The following is a 26231-nucleotide window of genomic DNA, read 5'->3' on the forward strand; positions in this document are numbered from 1 at the left end:
ATTTCATTGAGATCTGGGAGCTAGATCCACAAAGGGATTTAGGTGCCTAACTGCTGCCTTACCTTATAGGCACATAAGTTTCTGCCCGTAAAGTTCTCTAGGCACCTACATTTCTGCACAGCCACCTCCACCCTGACACTACTGAGCTGCTCAGCACCTCACTCAAACCTAAGCCCCAGCAGGATTCTCAAATTAGATATTTTCCCACCTATCTTACCTAGAGGGTCTGATCTGATAGGCATGCTCAGAGCATGCCTCCCCTGCAGAAAAGACAACCAAGAAGGACGTAGTGCCCACTTACACACCATAGCCAGGACACACTCCTGAGAGGTGGGAGACATAGGTTCAATTCCCTGTGCTGCCTGATTTGGAGCAGAATCTTGACCCAAAGTCTCCCACCTCCCATCAGGCTATAGGGTGTTTTGGGGTGGGTCTCTCTGCTGAAGCTGTTCCAGTTTGTATAAAATACTTAAATACTGAGTGGAACAGGGGTTGGAACCTGGGTCTCCCAGGTGAATAAACTGACCATTAGACTACAGTCATTCTCACCCTCTCTGGCCAGACAGATATCTGCGTGTGTGTGAACAAGAGAGAATTTGTGAAACATTCATTTCCTTGTAGATGAAAGGCACACCTAAATGTAAGTCATTATAATTAATTGATTTTGAATTCTTTCTCTGGTTACTTTTTCTTCCCTCAAAACTGCTTCATATTAGAGATGAACCCAAGCCACAAAGTTGGGCTTCAAGTCCCAGTTTCCCCCTTTTACCACAAAAAATTGATTTTGGCGCACTCTATAATAACCTGCTTATTGCCCCCTTGGTCTGTTCTTCCCGAGATAAAAGTTCCCGGGGTTGCTAAGGAAAACACTAAAGGACACAGATATAACCTTCCAATAAAATAATTGACACAGGCAGTGTTCTTTCCAAAACAAAGTATTTTTTTTTATTACAGTAACTAATAATCCCTACTACAATATCATCTAAAAATCCTAAACAAGGCACAAACCCCCTGAGACACAAATACCTTATTGCAAATTAAAGAGCATTTATACTACAATATACAATATAGTTTAAATGATTCTAAGCGAAGCAATTTGTTGCAAGTGGCCAGTTTGCAACAAATTGCTGATGGTGGATCTTAAATTGCTTTAAAGTCTACATAGAGAAAATACACACCCACATTTCAAGCATACACATACTAACCCTATATACTATCCTATCCTATACTTATACTAAACTATAATTAAAAGAATTTTACGCTTATTCTATAAATCCATTGCTGTTTTCTTTTAAAAATCACTGCTGCTGCTGTTCAGTTCCTGGTCAGTCAGCTCTGCTCCTCTCCAGCTTTTCTCTCTCTCTCTGCAGCAGTTTTTCTTTTGCTTGTCTTGCTAGCTCCCTAGCTTTCCCCACACACCTCTCTCTTTCTCAGATGCAGCCTCCTGACTCCAAAGGTGCTGTTGGCAGCAGGCCTTTTATGGTACATTGTAGCTCTTTCTTTATATACCTTCCAATTCTTAGAAAGTTACCTCACTCATACCATTGGTCAGTCTTGATCTTTACCTCAGAATTCTGATTGACACCTCTGACTTTTAAAATGAGTTGTGACTGGTATGAGTGAGTTCTGACCAGCTAACTGCTCAGCTAACTGACCTCTCTGTCACCCTTTACTGCACATGCTCTGTAGCCACCAATCTTGCACATGCTCACTGTTGTCATTTACCTCAGAGCTGCCGGGCACCATTTTAGAAATCCTATGCACGCTATGGGTCCGCAGCGTCTATCTCAGGTAGAATGATTTTGGCTTATTCAGAATAGAAACCAGAAATACAAAGTAGAGACTGGAGAATTTTCTCTAGTAATAACGCCCAGTGAAGCTTGTTTGGGTTCAAGCCCATCTCTACCTCATATTTGAATAAAAAGAAGAACAGGAGTACTTGTGGCACCTTAGAGACTAACAAATTTATTAGAGCATAAGCTTTCGTGGACTACAGACCACTTCTTCGGATGCATATAGAATGGAACATATATTGAGGAGATATATATACACACATACAGAGAGCATAAACAGGTGGGAGTTGTCTTACCAACTCTGAGAGGCCAATTAATTAAGAGAAAAAAACTTTTGAAGTGATAATCAAGCTAGCCCAGTACAGACAGTTAAGAAGTGTGAGAATACTTACAAGGGGAGATAGATTCAATGTTTGTAATGGCTCAGCCATTCCCAGTCCTTATTCAAACCGGAGTTGATTGTGTCTAGTTTGCATATCAATTCTAGCTCAGCAGTCTCTCGTTGGAGTCTGTTTTTGAAGTTTTTCTGTTGTAATATAGCCACCCGCAGGTCTGTCACTGAATGACCAGACAGGTTAAAGTGTTCTCCCACTGGTTTTTGAGTATTTTGATTCCTGATGTCAGATTTGTGTCCATTAATTCTTTTGCGTAGAGACTGTCCGGTTTGGCCAATGTACATGGCAGAGGGGCATTGCTGGCACATGATGGCATATATCACATTGGTAGATGTGCAGGTGAACGAGCCCCTGATGGTATGGCTGATGTGATTAGGTCCAATGATGATGTCACTTGAATAGATATGTGGACAGAGTTGGCATCGGGGTTTGTTACAAGGATAGGTTCCTGGGTTAGTGGTTTTGTTCAGTGATGTGTGGTTGCTGGTGAGTATTTGCTTTAGGTTGGGGGGTTGTCTGTAAGCGAGGACAGGTCTGTCTCCCAAGATCTGTGAGAGTAAAGGATCATCTTTCAGGATAGGTTGTAGATCTCTGATGATGCGCTGGAGAGGTTTTAGTTGGGGGCTGAAGGTGACAGCTAGTGGTGTTCTGTTATTTTCTTTGTTGGGCCTGTCTTGTAGGAGGTGACTTCTGGGTACTCGTCTGACTCTGTCAATCTGTTTTTTCACTTCAGCAGGTGGGTATTGTAGTTTTAAGAATGCTGAAACCTGTCATATTTGAATGTAAGTGCATATGTAACAATTTTGAAGCACTTCAAGAAGAGGAAAATGATCAGGAACAGTCAGCGTGGATTCACCAAGGGCAAGTCATGCCTGACTAACCTAATTGCCTTCGGCGTAGACTGCGTAGACTGTCGGTCCTTGATCAGTTGAGACTGAGCGGATCACAACATGTCTTCCTATCTTCTCTCGCTCTGGCCATCCTTCACCATGCTTGTCCATATCTCCTTGTTAGGAAATCATCCCACCTCTTTGGAGGTCGACCACATGGCCATTTCTGTTCTCACGGATACCACTCGGATATAGCTGCGGTCCATCTGTTGTCGCTGAGTCGGGCCACATGTACCGCCCACCGCATTTTGCTGAGCCTGCTTTCAACAACAACATTTCGCACTCCAGACTGCTGCCTAATTATTTCGTTGGGGATGTGATCACGGAGCAAAATGCCCAAAAATGTTCATTCCATCGCCTTCTATGTGACAGACAGTTGATGTTCTTCAGTCTTTGTCAGCAACCATGATTCATTGCCATGTAACATTGCTGGAAGCACGGTTGAGTTGAAAAGATTTGCACTAGTTGTTTTGCTTATCTTTCCTTGGAGGATGTCCTTGATGTCATTGAATGCGCACCATCCAGCTTTTTTTCTGCACGACAGTTTGCCTTTCTGATCGTGGCGCATGTTGACTTCCTGGCCCAAATAAACGTATTTATCAACCTCTTGGATCTGCTCTCCTTCAAGAGTTATTTGGGTTCTTGACAGAACATCTGATCTCTTGTATTTCATTTTTGACCAATTCATTTTTAATCCGATTTGACTACTTTTCGCTTTCAGTTCTTTAAGCATTCTCTCAAGCTGGGCTGTATTTTCGGCTATCAGCACTATATCGTCTGCGAACCTGAGATGGTTTAGCCACTCGCCGTTGATATTAATCCCACCTTTCAAGTCTGCTCGTTGAAAAACCAATTCAAGACAGGCTGTGAATAATTTTGGTGAAATTGTATCCTTGTTTCACACTTTTCTCGATGGGGATTCGGAGGGGAGTATCAAACAGCGATATGTCCGTGCTGCAGACAGAGTTTGCTTCCTTTAGTAATGTGATATATTTCACAATGATGCCCTGTTCTGAAAGAGCTTCAAGAACGGTGTTAGTCTCTACGCTGTCAAACGCCTTCTCATAGTTCACGAAGGCAATGCACAAAGGGAACTTACATTCCCTTGAATGCTCTAGTAGTTGGTTTAGAGTGAAGAGGTGGTCTATTGTGCTATAATTCCTTTGAAAGCTGGCCTGCTCTCTAGGTTGCTGTTCATCCAGGTTTCGCGATAGTTGATTTGTTATTATTTTAGTGAACAATTTATAGATATGCAAAAGCAGGCAGATCGGGCAATAGTTCTTTAGATTTTCTCGATTGCCTTTCTTATGCAACAAGATGGTATTGGACTCTTTCCAACTGGATAATATCTTCTGGATTTCCAGGTAGCGGCTGAACCTTTGGGCGAGAGCTTTCCAAAGTTCCTGACCTCCCACCTTAAGCACTTCTGCTGTCAGGCCGTCCTTACCTGGAGACTTTCCCTCTTTCATTTGATGGACTGCATGGCGGATTTCGCTAATGAGAACCGTGAGTATGTGTTCATCGGTTTGTTGAAGTGATGGCATTGGGACAGCTATACAGGATGCAAACAGCTGGGTATAGAAATCCCTACAGATTGTCTCCATCTCTGTTCGCTTGGTTACTGATTCTCCGTCCCTGTTCTTCAAAGCTGATAATGATGGCCTGTACAATGACAGTTCTCATTTGCATTTTTTGAGACTTTTACGATCTTCAGCAGCCTTTAGGAGCTTTTCAATTCGAAATTTCTCGAAGTCTTCCTTCAACTTCTTTCATATGAGTTTGCAGAGAAGGGAGCACTACCATTTCTTTTCATTTTCCTCCTCTTCTCCAATAAAGTCTTTGTATTTTCTGAGATTCTTCCGCTAGCTCTTCTTGGTCTTTCATGTATCTGAAGAAGTGAGGTTCTTACCCACGAAAGCTTATGCTCCCAGTACTTCTGTTAGTCTCAAAGGTGCCACAGGACCCTCTGTTGCTTGGTCTTTCATGTTCAGCTGATTTCACACACCATTTCAGTCTCTTACTGAAGTTCTCATAATCATTGTCGCAGTCCTCCAGGAGGCTCCAATCTTCCCTAGAAATGTTTTCCTTCAGGATTGCCTTGTCGAAAGCTACTGGTTGGTGCCTTCTGTTCGCCATACACAGCGCCTCTCTCTCCACCTTCACAGTGAACGTGAGTCTGGCTCTCAGTAGGCGATGATCGCTACTGATATTGAATGATGGCACTACTGAAATATCCTGCACGATGCGTTGTCTATCGATCAGAAAGTAATCGATTTCATTTTTTGTCTTCGCGTTTGGTGCGATCTAGGTCCATCTTCTGTTGGCCTTCTTTCGGAACCAGATGTTACCATAAGAACATAAGAATGGCTGTACTGGGTCAGACCAAAGGTCCGTCCAGCCCAGTATCCTGTCTACCGACAATGGCCAATGCCAGGTGCCCCAGTTGGAGTGAATGTAACAGGTAATTATCAAGTTATCTCTCTCCTGTCATCCATCACCACCCTCTGACAAACAGAGGCTAGGGACACCATTCCTTACCATTCCTTACCAATGAACATTCTCCTCATCTCCTTGTCTCTGCCAATATAGCTAGTCGTTCTCCGATACCGTACCTTCCTATGAACTTTTCACCCTCTCTCCCTCTTCCAGCCTTGGCATTAAAATCTCCCATCACAATTATATATGTGGAACTCTGAACAAGGGTTACCTCCAGTTCCTGATAGAATCCTTCCGTATCATCATCATCGCATGCACTTGTGGGAGCATAGATCTGGATAATTTTGAGGGTACTATTTCGGTTCAATCATAGGTAAAGCAGCCCCATACACGATGACTTCAAATGGCATGAGACAATTTTCAAAGACCATTCCTTGTTTATGATGAATCCGACTCCTCCAACTGTCCTCGTGCTGTCTCCTTTTCCTAAAATGACTGTGCTTCCATCTCTCCAGCTGACCTCCATCTCCTTCTTTCATCTTGTTTCGCAAACACCCAGCACATCGCAGGCTGTTTTTGCCTTTCCTCCATGAGATGGTTTATCAATTCCTCCCTCATCATTGTTCATAGAATCATAGAATCATAGAATATCACGGTTGGAAGGGACCTCAAGAGGTCATCTAGTCCAACCCCCTGCTCAAAGCAGGACCAATTCCCAGCTAAATCATCCCAGCCAGGGCTTTGTCAAGCCGGGCCTTAAAAACCTCCAAGGAAGGAGACTCCACCACCTCCCTAGGTAACGCAATTATAAGTGAGAGAGTTGTCCCATTTCCTTTTGACGACCTGGCACCTGAGATTCTTTGCAGCCTCTCGTCATTCGAATGCCTCACTGCCTCCGGAGTGGGGATCGAGGGACATGCCGAGGACTGAGACTTGGTTTTCCATGTTGTTTTAGCCATTGTTTTCAGTCAGTCGCTGGCTGGGCTGTCAATGGCACATTTACCTCCTCAACTTGGCTAGCTTACAGCCTCAAAAAGGCTATATATGCCCCTCCACAGAGGAAGCAACTCCCTCGCTGGACTGACAGTCCGACACCTTGATAGCATGGTTAGACCTGCTGGAGAGTGCACTCCACTATCACCACTGTCGAACAGCCAGGGTCACTGCTGTGCCATGTTGAGGTGTTGAGGTAGGATTTGCAGCAGATCCTTCTATGATGAGATAACTGGCTCTGTGGATGAGGGGAAAGCAGTGGGCATGTTATTCCTGGATGTTAGCAAAGCTTTTGATATGGTCTCCCACAGTATTCTTGCCAGCAAATTAAAGAAGTGTGCATGGTAGAATCACAAATATCTGGCATCTTTGCTTTCTAAAGTACTTATCATAGTTTACCCCTTTTCCCAGATCATTTATGAATATGTTGAACAGCACTGGTCCCAGTACAGACCCCTGGGGGACACCACTATTTACCTCTCTCCATTCTGAAAACTGACCATTTATTCCTACCCTTTGTTTCCTATCTTTTAACCAGTTACCGATCCATGAGAGGACTTTCCCCTCTAATCCCATGACTGCTTACTTTTCTTAAGAGCCTTTTGTGAGAGACCTTGTCAAAGGCTTTCTGAAAGTGTAAGTACTGTATATCCACTGGGTTACCCTTGTCCCCATGTTTGTTGACTCCCTCAAAGAAATCTAATAGATCAGTGAGGTATGATTTCCCTTTACAAAAACCATGTTGACTCTCCCCAACAAATCGGGTTCATATATATGTCTGATAATTCTGTTCTTTGCTTCAGTTTCAGCTAATTTGCCTGGCACTGAAGTAAGGCTTACTGGTCTGTAATTGCCAGGATAGCCTCTTTTTTAAAAATTGGTGTCACATTAGCTATCCTCCAGTCATCTGGTACAGAAGCTGATATAAATAATAGGTTACATACCACAGTTACTAGTTGTGCAATTTCATATTTGAGTTCCTTCAGAACTTTTGGATGAATACCATCTGGTCCTGGTGACTTATTACTGTTTAGTTTATCAATTTGTTTGAAAACCTCCTCTAATGACACCTCAATCTGGGACAGATTTGTCACCTAAAAAGAAAGGCTCAGGTGTGGGAATCTCCTCACATCCTCTGCAGAGAAGACTGATGCGAAGAATTCACTTAGCTTCTCTGCAATGGCCTTGTCTTCCTGAAGGCTTCCTGCTTCTGATGTACTTAAAAAAAAATTGCTGTTATATTTTGACTCTTTGGCTAGTTGGTCTTCAAATTCTTTTTTGGCTTGCCTAATTATACTTTTACACTTGACTTGCCCTGTTAATGTGGTATTAACAGAGACATCAAGACTGATTTGAAAGAATTATTGTGCATGCCTCTTTCCTGGATCATTTGGCAGAATGCTAATCCCTTTTAGCTAGAAATCTACTATACATTTGCTGAAACTGTAGAAACATTTTGTAAAAGTAAAGTTAAATTTTAAAGATTAAAATCTTCACATTGTTGTTTTGTTGCCAGCAGTTTGTTTGTTTGTTTGTTTGTTTGTTTGATTAGGAAGAACAATCATAGACAGTGTATTGAAGATAATTGAAGAAGCAGATACATTTCTGATTAATAGAAGAACAGAAGGAGGAAGGAGGGGGCAGAAGATTTGCACGGAGGGCAGCACCCTGCTTTATTGATAGGGCCCTACAAAATTCATGGTCTATTTTGGTCAATTTCACGTCATTGAATTTTTAAAATCATAGATTTCATGATTTCAGCTATTTAAATATGAAATTTCACGGTGTTGTAATTGTAGGAATCCTGACTCAAAAAGGAGTTGGGAGGTGTTCACAAGGTTATTGTAGGGGGGAGTTGCGGTACTGCTACCCTTACTTCTGCGCTGCTGCTGGCAGTGGTGCTGCCTTCAGAGTGGCCGCTGGCCAGGAGCCCAGCTCTGAAGGATGGTATGACATTGCCACCCTTACTTCTGTGCTGCTGCTGGTGGGGTGCTGCCTTCAGAGCTGGGCACCTGACCAACAGCCACCGCTCTCTGGCCACCCAGCTCTGAAAGCAGCGCAAAAGTAAGGGTGGCAATACCGCAACCCCCCTAAAATAACCTTGTGACCCCCCTGCAAACTCCATTTTGGGTCAGGTTCCACCAATTTGAGAAACACTGGTCTCCCCCATGAAATCTGTATAGTATACAGTAAAAGTACACAAAAGACCAGATTTCACGGGGGGAGACCAGATTTCATGGTCCGTGACATGTTTTTCATGGTCATGAATTTGGTAGGGCCCTACTTATTGATATTATTTTTTTCTTCTGGGACTTTTGGTCATTAATTTCAGGGTCTTTTTCCACTGCAGTTGTTAAATTGGTGCAACAGTTAAGATCAAGGCCGGCTCAACCATTTTTGCCGCCCCAAGCAAAACTAATAACATTTTGCAGGATTTTCATTACACTACTGCCCGAACTGCCAAAGCAAAAAAATAATAAAAAAAAAAGCCGCTCGGACTACCGCCCGAACCGCCGAAGCAAAAAAAAAAAAAGCCGCCCGGACTGTGCCGCCCCAAGAATGGATGGAATGGCGCCCCTTAGCATGTGCCACCCCAGGCACATGCTTCCTCCGCTGGTGCTTGGAGCCGGCCCTGGTTAAGATACATTGGGCCTAATTCTGATCCAATTTAAATCAATCAGGAGTAACCTCACTGAAGTTTTGCTAGTGTAAAATTGTTGTGTGATCCCAAGGAGGCTTATTATCATTTATGTTGCAATAATTTCCTGTTGACTAGGGGAATCATAAAAGTAATTAGTCACATTTCTTCTGTAAAGCTACATTTTAAATTAAGCTATTGAGTTAATTGAGGTTTCTTGTTTTTTTCTCCTTAGAGCTAGGCAATGGGACATTCAATCAGGTGGAAGGCTCAAGCCTCTATCAGACCTGTCCTCTTTCCAACCAGCTTCATTAGAAGCTGTGTCCCAGGAAATAATCAAAAGAAATCAGCTTATTCTGGATACACCACAAAGCTAATACTGTATTGAGAAGAGAAATATTACTGACAAAAACAGAGTAATGTAGCCTCCCACTTGGCTGAGCGTGTCCTGGCTTATGCATTGAGGGAAAAATAGACACCACAGTTAGCTTACATGTTTGAACTTTCTCTATCTAAAGATATAATCTATCTGTATCTATTACAGCTGGTTGAAAAAAAAATGGAATATGGCAGCTCCAGATGGAACTTCTGGAAAGACTAAAATCCTAGAATACCAATACCCTTGGGGTTAGGGTCCTTGCCCGGCATATAAGCAGGTTCAAATCCCTGGTTCAAATCAAATAGAGCAATCGCTGACATGGCACTCTCTCTTTCCTGTTTTTCATGATATGTTTTTAAAGGTCTTGTTTTCATTCCACGTCAGGACAAAACAAAACAAAAATCAAAACCTTTTTCATTCAATGGAATTGTTTTCTGGCCAGCCCTAATATCTATAATATAAACATTTTAATTTGAAATCACATCAGTTAATATTAGTCACAAGGCCAATTTATAGCCACAGAACTATTTCCTGAAGACTCTGAGAAATAGACCTCATAGAGGGAAACAGCATATTTGGGACATCAGCCCCAAGATACAGTGTAAACTATTGCTCTCTTCAAACCCACCAACATTGCTGCTGGATCCTCACAAGTATTGGCTTTTCAAAGGAGTCCCCACTGGGAAAAAAGAAGTGGGATGATGTTGGCTCCTGAAAGGAACAGGCATCAGCTGCAGGAATCAGAAGCTTACATGGTCCAGGTGTTGCACTGTTTCTTCTGAAGAGCTGATATAGGCAACTAAGGAGAGAGATGGTGCTATCTTGACAAGGAGGCCAGTAGTGGCTAAAGAGGGAAGGCAGGAATCAGTGCTATCACAGAGGAATAGAAGGATGTCACAGGGTGGATGAACAAAGTCAGTACATGAAGAGGAGGGAGGGTCAAAAATGAACTCTGGAGATGTTAGATAAAAATTCCCCCAAATTAATAAAACAATTATTGACTGACAGCAGAGGTAATAGTGATAAAATTTGTTGCTGAGGGGAAATACTTCTGGTGACCAAATCTCATGAAAAAGTGTATGTATATACAGTATTTCTATGTTAGATTCACCAAGATGACATTTTCACTAGCTTAAATTACTTAAGTAAATTATTTTCTAAACCTCAATGATGTGTGTCTGTCCAGCAGAATGCTGGAAGCTGATATGTATTCAGTGATGAAAATAATTATTTTTAAAATCCTTCTTAAAAACTCTTGTTCTGGAAATGTTCTTTTCTAAGTCAGCTCTGATAAGCGCGCTGAAGACTTTTATTCAGCAATAATACAGGGAGAAGAACTAGTTTGTTCAAATAAAAATGTGGTACACCTACTAAAAGCTGCACATCTTTTAGATTTTGTTGTTCTCTGAGCACAACATATAATATGCTTTGTAAATTGAAGCATACAATATGCATGTTCTTTGAGCTAGTAAGAATACCAAGCTATTCACTAATGGTACAGTGACCCTCTGATATTGTGATGCACATCATCCATCAACTGAAATTATTAAATCTGTGCTAGCTACTGTCCCAGGTCCTAGCGAGCGCCCCTTCCTGGCCACCTACTAGGACTGCTGTGAGGGAAATCCAAGCCTCTGTGCTCTAGATCCCTTGGGGTGTACTATGTTTCTGGAGCCTGAATGGACTCAAGCCACTGCCCCGTTCCCGGGGTCCATAGGCACAATCTTAGGGTGCAGACCTTCTATCTGGCAACCCGCTCTGAGTGTTGGAACCTGCTGTCCAACTGCCTAGCCCCTCCCAGTGCAGCACTGACCCTTCAGACTCCCCAGTACTTCATAGATTCTAGGACTGGAAGGGACCTTGAGAGGTCATCGAGTCCAGTCCCCTGCCCTCATGGCAGAACCAAATACTGTCTAGACCATCCCTGATAGACATTTATCTAACCTATTCTTAAATATCTCCAGAGATGGAGATTCCACAACCTCCCTAGGCAATTTATTCCAGTGTTTAACCACCCTGACAGTTAGGAACTTTTTCCTAATGTCCAACCTAAACCTCCTTGCTGCAGTTTAAGCCCACTGCTTCTTGTCCTATCCTTAGAGGCTAAGGTGAACAAGTTGTCTCCCTCCTCCTTATGACACCCTTTTAGATACCTGAAAACTGCTATCATGTCCCCTCTCAGTCTTCTCTTTTCCAAACTAAACAAACCCAATTCTTTCAGCCTTCCTTCATAGGTCATGTTCTCAAGGCCTTTAATCATTCTTGTTGCTCTTCTCTGGACCCTCTCCAATTTCTCCACATCTTTCTTGAAATGCGGTGCCCAGAACTGGACACAATACTCCAGTTGAGGCCTAACCAGCACAGAGTTGAGTGGAAGAATGACTTTTCGTGTCTTGCTCACAACACACCTGTTAATGCATCCCAGAATCATGTTTGTTTTTTTTGCAACAGCATCACAATGTTGGCTCATATTTAGCTTGTGGTCAACTATAACCCCTAGAACCCTTTCTGCCGAACTCCTTCCTAGACAGTCTCTTCCCATTCTGTATGTGTGAAACTGATTGTTCCTTCCTAAGTGGAGCACTTTGCATATGTCTTTGTTAAACTTCATCCTGTTGACCTCAGACCATTTCTCCAATTTGTCCAGATCATTTTGAATTATGACCCTGTCCTCCAAAGCAGTTGCAATCCCTCCCAGTTTGGTATCATCTGCAAACTTAATAAGCATACTTTCTATGCCAATATCTAAAATAAGTCGTTAATGAAGTTATTGAACGGAACCGGTCCCAAAACAGACCCCTGCGGAACCCCACTTGTTATGCCTTTCCAGCAGGATTGGGAACTATTAATAACAACTCTCTGAGTATGGTTATCCAACCTGTTATGCACCCACCTTATTGTAGCCCCATCTAAATTGTATTTGCCTAGTTTATCGATAAGAATATCATGCGAGACCATATCAAATGCCTTACTAAAGTCTAGGTATACCACATCCACAGCTTTTCCCTTTTCCACAAGGCTCGTTATCCTATCAAAGAAAGCTATCAGGTTGGTTTGACATAATTTGTTCTTTACAAATCCATGCTGGCTATTCCCTATCACCTTACCACCTTCCAAATGTTTGCAGATGATTTCCTTAATTACTTGCTCCATTATCTTCCCTGGCACAGAAGTTAAACTAACTGGTCTGTAGTTTTCTGGTTTGTTTTTATTTCCCTTTTTATAGATGGGCACTATATTTGCCCTTTTCCAGTCTTCTGGAATCTCTCCCATCTCCCAGAGATAATAGCTAGATGCTCAGATACCTCCTCTATTAGCTTCTTGAGTATTCTAGGATGCATTTCATCAGGCCCTGGTGACTTGCAGGCATCTAACTTTTCTAAGTGATTTTTAACTTGTTCTTTTTTATTTTATCTGCTAAACCTACCCCCTTCCCATTAGCATTCACTAGGTTAGGCATTCCTTCAGACTTCTCGGTGAAGACCGAAACAAAGAAGTCATTAAGCATCTCTGCCATTTCCAAGTTTCCTGTTACTGTTTCTCCCTCTTTACTGAGCGGTGGGCCTACCTTGTCCTTGGTCTTCCTCTTGCTTCTAATGTATTGATAAAGTCTTCTTGATTCCCTTTATTCCTGTAGCTAGTTTGAGCTCATTTTGTGCCTTTGCCTTTCTAATCTTGCCCCTGCATTCCTGTGTTGTTTGCCTATATTCATCCTTTGTAATCTGTCCTAGTTTCCATTATTTATATGATTCCTTTTTATTTTTTAGATCATGCAAGATCTCGTGGTTAAGTCAAGGTGGTCTTTTGCTATATTTTCTATCTTTCCTACCCAGCGGAATAGCTTACTTTTGGGCCCTTAAGAGTGTCCCTTTGAAAAACTGCCAACTCTCCTCAGTTGTTTTTCCCCTCAGTCTTGATTCCCATGGGACCTTACCTATCAGCTCTCTGAGCTTACCAAAATCCACCTTCCTGAAATCCATTGTCTCTATCTTGCTGTACTCCCTTCTACCCTTCCTTAGAATTGCAAACTCTATGATTTCATGATCACTTTCACCCAAGCTGCCTTCTACTTTCAAATCCTCAATGAGTTCCTCCCTATTAGTTAAAATCAAGTCTAGAACAGCTTCCCCCCTAGTAGCTTTTTCAACCTTCTGAAATAAAAAGTTGTCTGCAATGCAGTCCAAGGAGGGTTTGTTTCTGCAGGGTGGGCAGCGCTGGGGGCGGGGGGTTGTGTTTCGGGGGTGCTGGGTGGCGCTGGGGGGGAGGGTTGGTGGGGCCAGGGGGGTTCGGCCCTCAGCTGTTTTCTTTGGAGTAATATGGCCCTCGCCGCTTTACGAGTTGTGCAGGCCTGTTTTATACCCTTCTTAGTCACCTGATCTCTTTTGTTCGCCTGGTAATTTTCTAGTGCAGCTATCTTCCCCCTCCCTCCACAGGAATCAGCTAAACTATTTCTTTTAAGGATAGAGCTGCCTTTTTTGCATAACCTTTGTGAGATCTAAGTACCGTCATTAACCTTTGTGTTTCCTTTTGTATCTATCTGGTGTGTTTATGTGATAGAACCTGTCAGCAATGGTGGATCCACATACACATAGGCATTCATAATACAGTAGTTTTTCATAATACAAATTCACAATAATGTGATGGGTATGCTGCTCACTCATAACACCCCCTTGCCAGAGGGGCATTGCTGGCACATGATGGCATATATCACATTGGTAGATGTGCAGGTGAACGAGCCCCTGATGGTATGGCTGATGTGATTAGGTCCTATGATGATGTCACTTGAATAGATATGTGGACAGAGTTGGCATCAGGCTTTGTTGCAAGGATAGGTTCCTGGGTCAGCAACCACACATCACTGAACAAAAACACTGACCCAGGAACCTATCCTCCTCTGCCATGTACATTGGCCAAACCGGGCAGTCTCTACGCAAAAGAATTAATGGACACAAATCTGACATCAGGAATCATAATACTCAAAAACCAGTGAGAGAACACTTTAACCTGTCTGGTCATTCAATGACAGACCTGCGGGTGGCTATTTTACAACAGAAAAGCTTCAAAAACAGACTCCAAGGAGAGACTGCTGAGCTGGAATTGATATGCAAACTAGATACAATCAATTTAGGATTGAATAAGGACTGGGAATGGCTGAGCCATTACAAACATTGAATCTATCTCCCCTTGTAAGTATTCTCACACTTCTTAACAAACTGTCTGTACTGGGCTATCTAGATTATCACTTCAAAAGTTTTTTTTCTCTTACTTAATTGGCCTCTCAGAGTTGGTAAGACAACTCCCACCTGTTCATGCTCTCTGTATGTGTGTATATATATCTCCTCAATATATGTTCCATTCTATATGCATCCGAAAAAGTGGGCTGTAGCCCACGAAAGCTTATGCTCTAATAAATTTGTTAGTCTCTAAGGTGCCACAAATACTCCTGTTCTTTTTGCGGATACAGATTAACACGGCTGCTACTCTGAAAGTCAATTGTGGAATTCTCAGTCAAACTCCATTTTTAACTTGTACACCCTGCTCCCAAATAGCATGTGCTATGCAGAGCATAACATTTGAGTTCTAAAATGTGTAAGTTCTGTGTACCTAAGAAATTGCCTCATTCTCCATGGAATATGCTGACACTTGAGATTTCCTGGGATGCTCAGTCTAACATTTTCCCAGATGTATACATTAATAAGTTGAGTTCAGGGCGTCCTCCATGGAGTGCTCTGAACTCTGGAACACACTTCCTCTTTGGTCAAACAGAACCCAAATTTGTTGACCTTCAGAACATGCTACAAGATAATTTTTAGAAGAGATTATTGGAGTTGAAACTGTAGTTGTTTGGTGCCTGATTTTTGGGGAGTTTTTTCTTTTTCATGTTTTTTTCCAATTGTTTTTGTATGTATTTTGAAATCAATAGCATTATTTTAAATAATTTGGGGTTTTTGCCAAGAATTCATATGCTTATATGGTACAAAAGATTAGTTCCGAAAAGAAGACAAGATGCTCATGAGCCAGCCTCTTTTCCACAATGCAAGCATACGATGACATTATAGTGAAATATCAGGATCTCTATGATCAGTGCAAATCTGTTATTTGTTAATAATATTTTATTTATAAGGTAAAAATTGTGTTCTAGTGCTGTATAGATATACAAGAAAAATATTCTTTTCATTGATCGGTTTATAATCTAGCAACCAATATGCAGACAAAGATAAAGAATGGGATGTAACAAAAGCAAGATGACTAGAAAGTCAACGTGTATGAGGTAATATCTTTTATTGGTCCAACTTCTGTTGGTGAGAGAGATAAATTTGCAAACTTACACAGAACTCTTTGTGAGCTCTGTGTGAGTGCAGAAGTCTATTAAAATATATTACCTCACACATCTTGTCTCTCTAACATCCTGGGATCAATATGGATAAAACACTACAGATAATCAAATAGTCATGTTTGGCACCGTGTCTGCTAGTTTTACAGGTACTATTATTATTATTATTTATTATTTATTATTTATTTGGTGTTCAATTGAATAGCAGAGAATGTCTGTGAAATCATTATAAAAATTTAATGAAACCCAAAAATATGAGGTTCCCATGTCATTTAGATTTTTTTTTTAAATACAGTAGTATTGTGAAAATCCTGCAAAATGTTATTGGTTTTGGTCTAACTAGGACTATTTTAGAATAAAAAGTGGTCCATTTTCAAGCAGATATGGTTGCATTTTTTTAATTAAAACCATTTTCAAAATTTCAGATTTTAAAATTCTAACTTTCATTCTTATGAGTGATTTACTTAAAAAGTCCATGTTTCTTTGAAATACCTCTATTGGAATATTTCACAAAAAGCAAAGATTTTGGATTATAACATGGCCTGAATCTTTCCTTATTCTGTGGTTCCCTACCTCCATTAGGCCAGCAGTAGTAGTGAGACAGCAAGTCACATTGTGAACTGAAGTTTGTGAGGAACTAGCAGAGACTCTGGCGTGATTCCAGGAAGGAGGTGGGGCTGCCTGCAACATGGAGAGAGAACTTTTTTTCTGGCAGATGTTAAAAGGAATCCGGGAAGGCTAGGGAAATGGAAGAGTCCTCATCTGAGAGGAAGTGGGGAGTAGGAGTGGGAGAGAGCTCCCACTGGATGGGAGGGAGAGATTTAGTCAACTCCCCCATTGCTGTTGTTTTCAGTATTTCTGATCTGATCTTTTGGACAGGTCCTCTGAACAGCAACATCTTTTAACTGGTGTCCAGTTCTCAGTAATCTTACTACATGTTTCATGTAGAATGAAATGGGCTGATTAAAGGCAATGAAAAAGGGACTGAATGAAAAGCAACTGCATGAGATCCATTCTTACATTCAGCAATGGAATAAATTGGAGGGAGAAAGAAATCTGCATGTAAGGACATAGGGTTGAAGGAAAATTGAGTGGGAATGAGATGACAAAATATAAATGAGTTGATCTCCCATCCCCAGTTCTATGGCCATCATGCTAAGTTATCATTGTTGTTTTTTCATCCAATTTAGATTGTAGGCTCCTGGGGCAGGGCTGGGGCTGTTACGGGAATGTTAAGCATCATGTGCACCTATGGCGCTATATATATATATCAGAGCTAATAATGAGTAGAGGCAGATGTGGAAGGGTAGAAGAAAGAGACAGCATTAGGAGGAGAGAGAGAGATAAACTTGACAACCAGCTGCAGTGAAGGAAGTCTCCAGGAAAAATTCCACCAGAAGTCTACCTGATTAATGACAACCAGTTCTTGATGGGTGGGGGATGGCTTGAGAGAAAGGGCAAATGTGAAGTTTGATTCAGTTTTAGCTCAAGAGAAAAGCGATAAACATATCATATCATACTGCATTTTTCAATGTCTTGGCACTAAGGGTTAACATTTCATGATTTTGAAGATTAATATACTTCCATCCTAATGTTTTAACATGTACACACACCATGCTGGGTTATGCTCTTGTTGGATCTCATAATGCAGGTAGGTTTAGGCAGGAGACCTCAGCTGTTGCAGAGACCAGTGTTGCTTTATCAGTACCTGGCAATCTTCTGTCCAAGACTGTGGCCAAGCATGGACTCATGGAAGTCAGTATGGTGTGTTTAAGATACCCCATTTGTGGACGGAATGTAAAATGAAGTTCTGATCACTTTGTCTGTTTGTTTTTTTTTAATATCTCATGACACTTTTACAAGGAAAAGGGTGTTAACCTTTTTGTCATGGCCAGCTTCCTGTTTGGGAGTTATATTCTATCTAATCTTCCCTCTGCAGTTTCAATTGCACAAGGCATTCTTCACCTCCTGCTGAAGAAATACACATATACATAAGCACACAGGGCTTGACCTGCATGGTGCTGAGGCTCTCCTGAGTCCACGCCCAACTATGCCTGCTCAGAATCTTTCAATATCAAGTCCACAGGGCCTATCCCTACTTTCATTAAAATTAGTGGGGGTTGTACCATTGACTTCTTTAGTAGAGGCTAAATTTAGTCCATTATGTAAATACATTGGTATACATTTGAAAAATGTTTTGGCATCATTTAGAAGAAGACTTTTATATACAGTAACTCCTCGCTTAACATTGTAGTTATGTTCCTGAAAAATGCTACTTTAAGTAAATGATGTTAAGTGACTCTAATTTCCCCATAAGAATTAATGTAAATAGGTAAAAAATAGCTAATGTAAAAAGGTTAGGTTCCAGAGAATTTTTTTTCGCCAGACAAAAGACTATATATATATATATACACAGTATACGTTTTAAACAATACCATTTAACACAGCAATGATGATTGTGAAGCTTGGTTGAGGTAAGCGACAAAGAGTCCTGTGGCACCTTATAGACTAACAGACGTATTGGAGCATAAGCTTTCGTGGGTGAATACCCACTTCGTCAGATGCATGTGTCGAAGTGGGTATTCACCCACAAAAGCTTATGCTCCAATACGTCTGTTAGTCTATACGGTGCCACAGGACTCTTTGTCACTTTCTACAGATCCAGACTAACACAGCTACCCCTCTGATACTTGGTTGAGGTAGTGGAGTCAGAGGGTGGAAGAGGGTCAGATATTTCCCATGGAATGCCTTGCGCCTAAATGACGAACTAGCACTTAGCTGAGCCCTCAAGGGTTAACATATTGTTGTTCATGTAGCCTCACACTCTACAAGGCAGCACGAATGGAAGGAGGAAACACAATAGACGCATGGCAGTGGCTCATGATGAACCCACGCTATCCCACTGGAGCGCACAACTCCCTCCACTTCCAAAGTGCCGGGGGGTGCATGTGTGTGTGAGACAGAGACACACTGTGTGTGTGTGTGTGTGTGTGTGTGTGTGTGTGTGTGTGTGTGTGGGAGAGAGAGACAGAGACACCCACACTGTGTGTGTGAGAGAGAGAGAGACATGCATTGCCCCTTTAAGTATGCTGACCTTACTCTAAGTACACTGCCTTTTTAAGTAGATCAGCAAGTTGAGACAGCAGCTGCTGCCATCAAGTTCCCTCCATCCTGAGCCTTGTCGTGTCCCCCCCCCCTGCTCTGTATAGTATTTTTTATATAAATTAAAAAGGTAAATGAAAGATTTTCTACTATGTTGGGAAAGGTAAAACAGGGAAAGTCCAGCAGCATCTAAGCCTATGGCATGCTGCCACCAGTAAAGTAAAATGGACACATAATATTGTATAAAGCCTACCTTAAAACACTGCTTCTGGAAACTTGTCCTGTATAAAATCTGATGTTAACTATGAGAATATCTAGGGTAGGGATAGGGTCTAGAGTGACCTAGACAAATTGGAGGATTGGGCCAAAAGAAATCTGATGAGGGTCAGCAAGGACAAGTGCAGAATCCTGCACTTAGGATGGAAGAATCCCATGCACTGCTACAGGCTGGGGACCGACTGAGCAAGCAGCAGTTCTTCAGAAAACGACCTGGGGATTACAGTGGACGAGAAGCTGGATTTGAGTCAACAGTGTGCCCTTGTTGCCAAGGATGCTAAGAGCATATTGGGCTACATTAGTAGGAGCATTGCCAGCAGATCGAGGGAAGTGATTATTCCCCTCTATTCGGCACTGGTGAGACCACATCTAGAGTATTGCGCCCAGTTTTGGGACCCCCACTACAGAAGGGATGTGGACAAATTGGAGAGAGTCCTGTGGAGGGCAATGAAAATGATTAGGGGGCTGGGGCACATGACTTATGAGGAGAGGTTGAGGGAACTGGGCTTATTTAGTCTGCAGAAGAGAAGAGTGAGTGGGGATTTGATAGCAGCCTTCAACTACCTGAAGGGGGGTTTCAAAGAGGATGGAGCTAGGTTGTTCTCAATGGTGGCAGATGACAGAACAAGGAGCAACTGTCTCTAGTTGCAGTGGGGGAGGTCTAGGTTGGATATTAGGAGAAACTATTTGTGACTTTGCACTCTATCTGATTTTATGAAAGTATGCTGATGAGTGTGAATATAATGTAACTAAAATATGCTTCATGAAAAACGTCTTTTGTAAGGTATCATTACAAAGCTTATAATCTACTGAGTGTGATCATCCTGTTTGTATAAATGTATCACTCTTGTATCTGAAACTAGAAATATGAAATATAACTCTGGGGGCCTATTGTAATTATGCAAAGTGTGGGCCATTAATGATGGTTTGGAATCTTAGTGGCTCCCATTAACCAGGACAATTGACTGTAGAGACAATTGACTGTTTTACTTGTAAATCTTCCTGTATATGTGTGGGCTGGCAAGTGGGCAATGAAGTCTTGCAGTGACATGTGATCATGTCACCTGAACTGGAATCCATCTTTAACTTGGTGCATTTCCATTGAGAAGGAGGGGTGGGAACCCAGAGGGACAAAGGATTCCCGCCTTATGCAAAAGATATATAAGTGGTTGGAACAGAAAAAAAGGCGCAGCCATCATGAGAAATCCCCTAGCTATCACCTGAGCTGAAAGAAGGGCCGTACCAGGGGAAAGGATTGTGACCAGATTAGGAAGGCATCCAGTCTGTGAAAGAAACTTATTGAAACATCTCTGAGGTTGAGATTTTATCTGTATTCCGTTTTATTACTGTACTAGGCTTAGACTTGTGTGTTTTGTTTTATTTTACTTGGTAATTCACTTTGTTCTGTCTGCTATTACTTGGAACCACTGAAATCCTACTTTCTGTATTTAATAAAATCACTTTTTACTTATTAATTATCCCAGAGTATGTATTAATACCTGGGGGGGGGAACAGCTGTGCATATTTCTCTATTAGTGTTATAGAGGGTGAACAATTTATGAGTTTAACGGATATATTTGTAGTTTTGACCCCATTGGGAGTTGGGCATCTGAGTGTTAAAGACAGGAACACTTCTTAAGTTGCTTTCAGTTAAGTCTGCAGTTTTGGGGCACGTGATTCAGACCCTGGGTCTGTGTTGGAGCAGACTGGCGTGTCTGGCTCAACAGGACAGTGTGCTGGAGTCCCAAGCTGGCAGGGGAAGCAGGGGCAGAAGTAGTCTTGGCATATCGGTTGGCAGTTCCCAAGGGGGTTTCTGTGATCCAACCCGTCACACTATTTCACTAGGAGGGTGGTGAAGAACTGCAATGAGTTACCTAGGGAGGTGGTGGAATCTCCATCCTTAGAGGTTTTTAAGGCCCGGCTTGACAAAGCCCTGGCTGGGATGATTTAGTTGGTGTTGGTCCTGCTTTGAGCAGAGGGTTGGACTAGATGACCTTCTGAGGTCTCTTCCAACCCTAATCTTCTATGATTCTATGATCTGTATACCCTATCATGCAAATAAATTAATTAGAATGAGTATCTTTCCCATAAGAGGCTGCTCTTCCCAGTTGGAAGATACTTAAAAAAATAAGAAAGAAGAAAATATTTTTATAGTGAATAGTATTCCTGAAAGATGCTGGGTTGTCTGTCCTTGAGGCTATCCCCCATTTACTTACAGAACAGAAACAGCATAGGCAATAGGAGTGCTAGTTTCTCCATGAGTCATGTCATCCTGACTCTATCCAGACCAAGAAGAACCACCTCTAGGGGTAAGGAAGTAGTTTATTCTCAAGATCTTTCAATGCTTAGTTTCTCTGCTGAGACTGCCACGAAGAATGTAATTTAGTACAAATTATATTAGTGGAGTTTTGGTATAACCTTTAGTCTTATTGGAACTGAATGGAACCAAGCTAATATTGCACATACAACACCAAACTACCATCAGATGGTAACAACTTCTTGGTCAGAACCAACCAGCGATGTATTTGAACCTGCAACCTAAAGGGGAGCCATCCAGTTCCCAGGTATTTGTAAGTGCCCCTCTTATTTGCTCAGATAAAAGTTATACAAAAATATCAGAGGCAAAGAAGGACCCTCATTCAAATAGTAAATTCCTTCAGTGGTGACCTGCATCCTCTGTGACTGTGAGATGAGTGAAAGATATTCAGGGGGCCATGAATGAGAGCCGAGTTTAAACTGCTTTAGTTTTCACCATCTTGTAGAAGGTGCAAAGGCAAGTGCATAAATATTTACGGAGGCCTTATAGGATCTTGGGCCAGAGGTTACACTCACATTGTAATATTAAAGTTTGAAGACTTATGAAAAATAGAGGTATGGATGAACAATCACTGCAAGTAATTTAATCCTTTGTTACTCTCTCCTTTCCAAGACCACAACCTGCCCACGCTGCCTAGAGCAGAGTAAGTTGTTGTTTACATCCAATGGGTGGTGAAGTGTCATATCTGGGCAACCACATAACAGAAAAGGGAGGGGGAAAGAAGGGTTACAAGCCAGAGGAGGAGGAGCTTAAGAAAACGTGTGGTGGGATCAGATGCCAAAGAGGCAGGGATAAAGGGGAAAAGAGGGGGAAGGCCAGAAAGGATATTGCCAGCTTGATTTTGGTGTCTGGGTCACAAGACCACTCAAATTTGACCCAGCTGCCCCTCCCAGCACAGCAGCAGGAGGAGACCTGGAAAGAGAGAACCCCTGGGAAGGCCAGGAGAGGAGCAGGATCTTGTCCTCCCTCATGGGCAAGTCAAGACCTGGCACATCCCAGGTCTCTCCCCCATTTTTGAAATAAAATGTTGGCAACCCTAAGGGACAGGGGCCTTGGAGGAAAAGGGAACTTGGAGACAGTGGGCGGGGCCAAGGCGAGGAGGGGCGGAGCTGGAAGCAGCAAGTGGCGGAGGGTGCCCAGCTGAGGACTTGGCTGCCTTCTCCCTGCACGGGATCGGTGCCTCCGCAGGGAAGCAGGGCCAGGCTTGGTGCCAGCCCCCAGCCCGGGGAGGCAGAGCGGGCGCGGCAGGCAGCCAGCCGGGGAGAGGCAGCGCTGAGCAGGGCGCCAGCCTGGGGAGTCGGAGCCCTCCTCAGCCCTTCCGACGGCGGCAGCTGGCGCTGCTCGGTCTCCTGCTCAGCGCGCAGGGTCCGCCAAAGGCGCCGGGGGCAGCGCCTCCGCTCGCCCGGTCACCTCGGCCGCCTGTTGCTGCACCCGGCAGAGGCGCCTCCGCCTGCTCGCAGCTTAGAGCGAACGCGCGGGGGGCGCAGCGGGAGCGTCCCTCCCCGCGGACGCCGGAGGCGGTGGGTCCCGTGGCTGGCTGCGGGGTTTGGGGCTTGTGCTGGTGTCTGTGGGGCTGGGCAGAGGCGAGGCAGGCGGCGGGGAAGCGGAGCTCTCCGGGGACCCGCGGCGGAGGTGCCGCCCGCTCAGAGGTGCTGCAGAGCCGGGGCAGGATGTGAGGAGCTGCCAGTCCCGAGCCAGTCCCCAGCCCAGCGCCCTGCGCGGCTCAGCATGAGCGAGATGAAGGCGAAGGACTCGAGGGCGCCTTCCTCTGCCAGGGACGGCTCGGTCCGGCTGCAGGGCCGCCCAGAGCGGGATCCCTTCCGCGGGGGGGCGGAGGCCGTGGACATCTCCCTGCATGGGCTGCTCTACCCCAAAAGCAGCGAGGAGGAAGAGGAGGAGGAAGAGCAGCAGAGGCGCCCAGAGGGGAAGGAGAGGGGCCCCTCCTCGCAGCGGGAAGGCAGCAGCTCCCCGCCGGATAGGGACGCGCTGGACAGCGTCCTAGACACTTTCTTGGCTCCCCCGGCCCACGCCAGCTCGGCCAGCGCCCCCGCGGCTTGGTGCCTCTTCGGGGCCGAGATCCCCGAGCTGCCCGGCGCACTGATGAGCCGCTGCTCCGAGCACCAGCGGGGAGAAACAGCCACCGCCCACCAAGACAGCCCGGCTGCAAACTCGGGCTCCGTGCCGCCTCCGGCCCCGGCCGCCTCCCTTTGGCCGGGCGGGGACCCCCCGGCTGCCACCGCGATGCTGCCGCCCCAACGGGAGGGCGAGGGAAGCGCGGAGAGCGCGGGTGGGCCGCGCAGTGCCCCCGCGGCACTCTCCGAGGAAGATCACGGCTTTGCCTCCGGGGGGCCAGCTGAGCAGGACGCCGGCTCCGGGAGCAGCCTTGCTCTTGCCCCTGCCTATGCCGCTGCCCCTGGGCGCTCTGCGGCGGCAGTAGGGTCCGGGCAGGATTTCCTCCATGTGCCCATCCTGCCCCTTAACTCGGCCTATCTGGCAGCCAGGACCCGGCAGCTGCTCGATGTGGAGGAATATGAGAGCAGCCTCTTTGGCCGTCGTGCGTCTCCCACCTCCACCCCCCATGACTTTGCGGACTATGTCTATCCCCAGCCCGACTCAAAGGAGGAGCATTATAGCTACGGGGACTTCCAGCCTGCTCTAAAGATCAAGGAGGAAGGAATTAGTGCCAGCACCCCCTACTTGGGCACCAAGACCACTCCAGCAGTAACGTGCACAGACTACACTCTGGCCCCTCCGCAGCCGAGAGCCAGCCAGGAGTCCTCCTCTCTCGAGTGTATCCTGTACAAAACTGAGCCTTCAGTTCTGCCTGGGCCCTATGGGCCGCCGCACTATAAAGCATCGGGGAGCTCAAGCTGTATGGTTCAGCGGGACAGTCTGCCCTCCACATCGACAGCCCCTCAAGCCTTTTACCAGCCTCTCAACCTGAACGGCCACCAGCAACTTGGCTTTCAGACAGCCGTGCTCAAAGAGAGTTTACCCCAGTTATATCCGCCCTATATCAATTACATTAGGTAAGATTTAAGGTTACATGAATCTACAGCAAACGGCACTAAACCTTCTTTTAAAACATTACTTTTAAAGGCACACACATTTCAAAATATTTATGTCTGCATTTTATAAGCAAATTTGTGGTTTTGATCTTAATTTAAAAGGGGTGATTTATTGTGTTATCTTTTAAACAGAAATGGCAAACAGTTATTGACAGTTTTTTAAATAAGATGTTACTGAGCTAGGTATTCAGCTAATCTGTGTGCCATAACTCTTTTTTGTGTTAAGGAGGTTAAATCACAGAAGTTGTGCTGAAAGCAGACTTACAGACAAAAAATACAGACTTCATCTAAGTTTTTAAGTAAAATGAATTTTGTATTAAAGGAACATTGCACTGATTAGAATACGTTTTACAATAAAAAGGGGAAGTTCTAAAAATGTGTGAGACATTGAAACACGACAAAAGGGAATCAAAGGGACTGAGCTTCACTTGATCAAAACTCTGATGGAGCTTTTAAAATAAATACATGTAGAAATAAGACAAATATATTTACATTTCTTACATTGTTTGTGTCATATCTGGAATTTTAGTTCTTGTCAGAAGAACTCCACTTTATCAAATCGTACTCTTGTGACAGTGAAATTTTAAATGCTTTTGTCACACGTTTGATCTCTGGATCCAACAGAGACTATATTTTGTAATCAATACAACATTGTTTATTACTGTATAATGGACTAACAGGTCATCACTTCTGAATAGTCTTAAATGGTGAAGATTTCATGATTTATATGCAGGTAACTTCTGTGTACACATGGTATATTTTACAAGTAGATATTATGTTTACATTTACATATTTCTTTAAAATGCACATGCATGATTTTAGTGGAAAACCACCCAATTTCAAAGCAAAAATTAACATGACAATATGTCCAAAATTCTGATCTAGCTAATATTGTAATACGTCATTAAATAAAATGGCTCAATATGATTCTTATATACAGAAATACTACAACATTGTTAGAATATTTACTAATACATTAAAGACACTTCTAGTTTTTTAGTAAATAGCCATTTGCTAGCTAAATAAATCAATTTCTTTAGGTGGACATTATATCTGGAAATAATTCTTCACTATCTTTTTTGTGTTAATTAAAACTGGTTACAAGTAAGAACTCTGCCAATGAATTAGGAGATATTAATTTGATATTTATGAATTTTCTGCGTAACCTGAAGGCCAGTTACCAGTTGCCTAGGGAAAGGGCTGCTGAAGTTAAATTAGTTTCAGTTCAAAGCAGTTTAGTATTATTTTAGATTCAGCAACTAGAGAAATTTGCACAGGAGTAATTTTATTCACATGAGCAGTCCCACAGAAGGATCAGGCATCTATTTTGAAGACCCTAGCAAAGAGCCTAGCTTTCCAGTCTACTAGCTAAAACGTGTTAAAATACAACGTGCCCTCTACGCCAGGGTTTTTAAATTACTTAAAATATTCTAGCTAATGCATTTTACAGATATGCCTTTTATCCAAGTCGGAAAGCAAAAACACATTCAGTGCTGGAGTTGCTTTAGACACTTTTCTTTTGTCCTTAACAAATTTGCTTTCAGTTTTAAAAGGCAAGCATTAGGACTGTAATTTCCTTTAAAACTATAACCCAGACTGACAGTGAATCT

At 43.3% G+C, this 26231-nt stretch overlaps 2 protein-coding genes across 2 annotated transcripts in view; one reads left to right on the forward strand and one right to left on the reverse strand.

Moving 5' to 3' along the window:
• Nucleotides 1-3932: 3932 nt before the first annotated feature.
• Nucleotides 3933-6639, reverse strand: LOC135981307 (uncharacterized). The gene has a single exon (XM_065583195.1). It carries the CDS (start codon nt 4680-4682, stop codon nt 3933-3935), a length of 750 nt encoding a protein of 249 aa, XP_065439267.1. The 5' UTR covers nt 4683-6639.
• Nucleotides 6640-22621: 15982 nt separating this feature from the next.
• Nucleotides 22622-26231, forward strand: part of PGR (progesterone receptor) — a 61290-nt gene continuing 57680 nt past the window's right edge. The window contains exon 1 of the mRNA XM_065581550.1: nt 22622-24582. Within this exon, the coding sequence (XP_065437622.1) occupies nt 23282-24582 (1301 nt within the window). The 5' untranslated portion in view covers nt 22622-23281. The remainder of the gene's footprint in view (nt 24583-26231) is intronic.

Source organism: Chrysemys picta, chromosome 1 (genome assembly GCF_011386835.1).
Source record: "Chrysemys picta bellii isolate R12L10 chromosome 1, ASM1138683v2, whole genome shotgun sequence".
NCBI lineage: Eukaryota > Metazoa > Chordata > Testudines > Emydidae > Chrysemys > Chrysemys picta.

Excerpts from the sequence above, each read along its gene's own strand:
- LOC135981307 (XM_065583195.1), bottom strand. The coding sequence starts at position 4,682 with ATGGAGACAATCTGTAGGGATTTCTATACCCAGCTGTTTGCATCCTGT.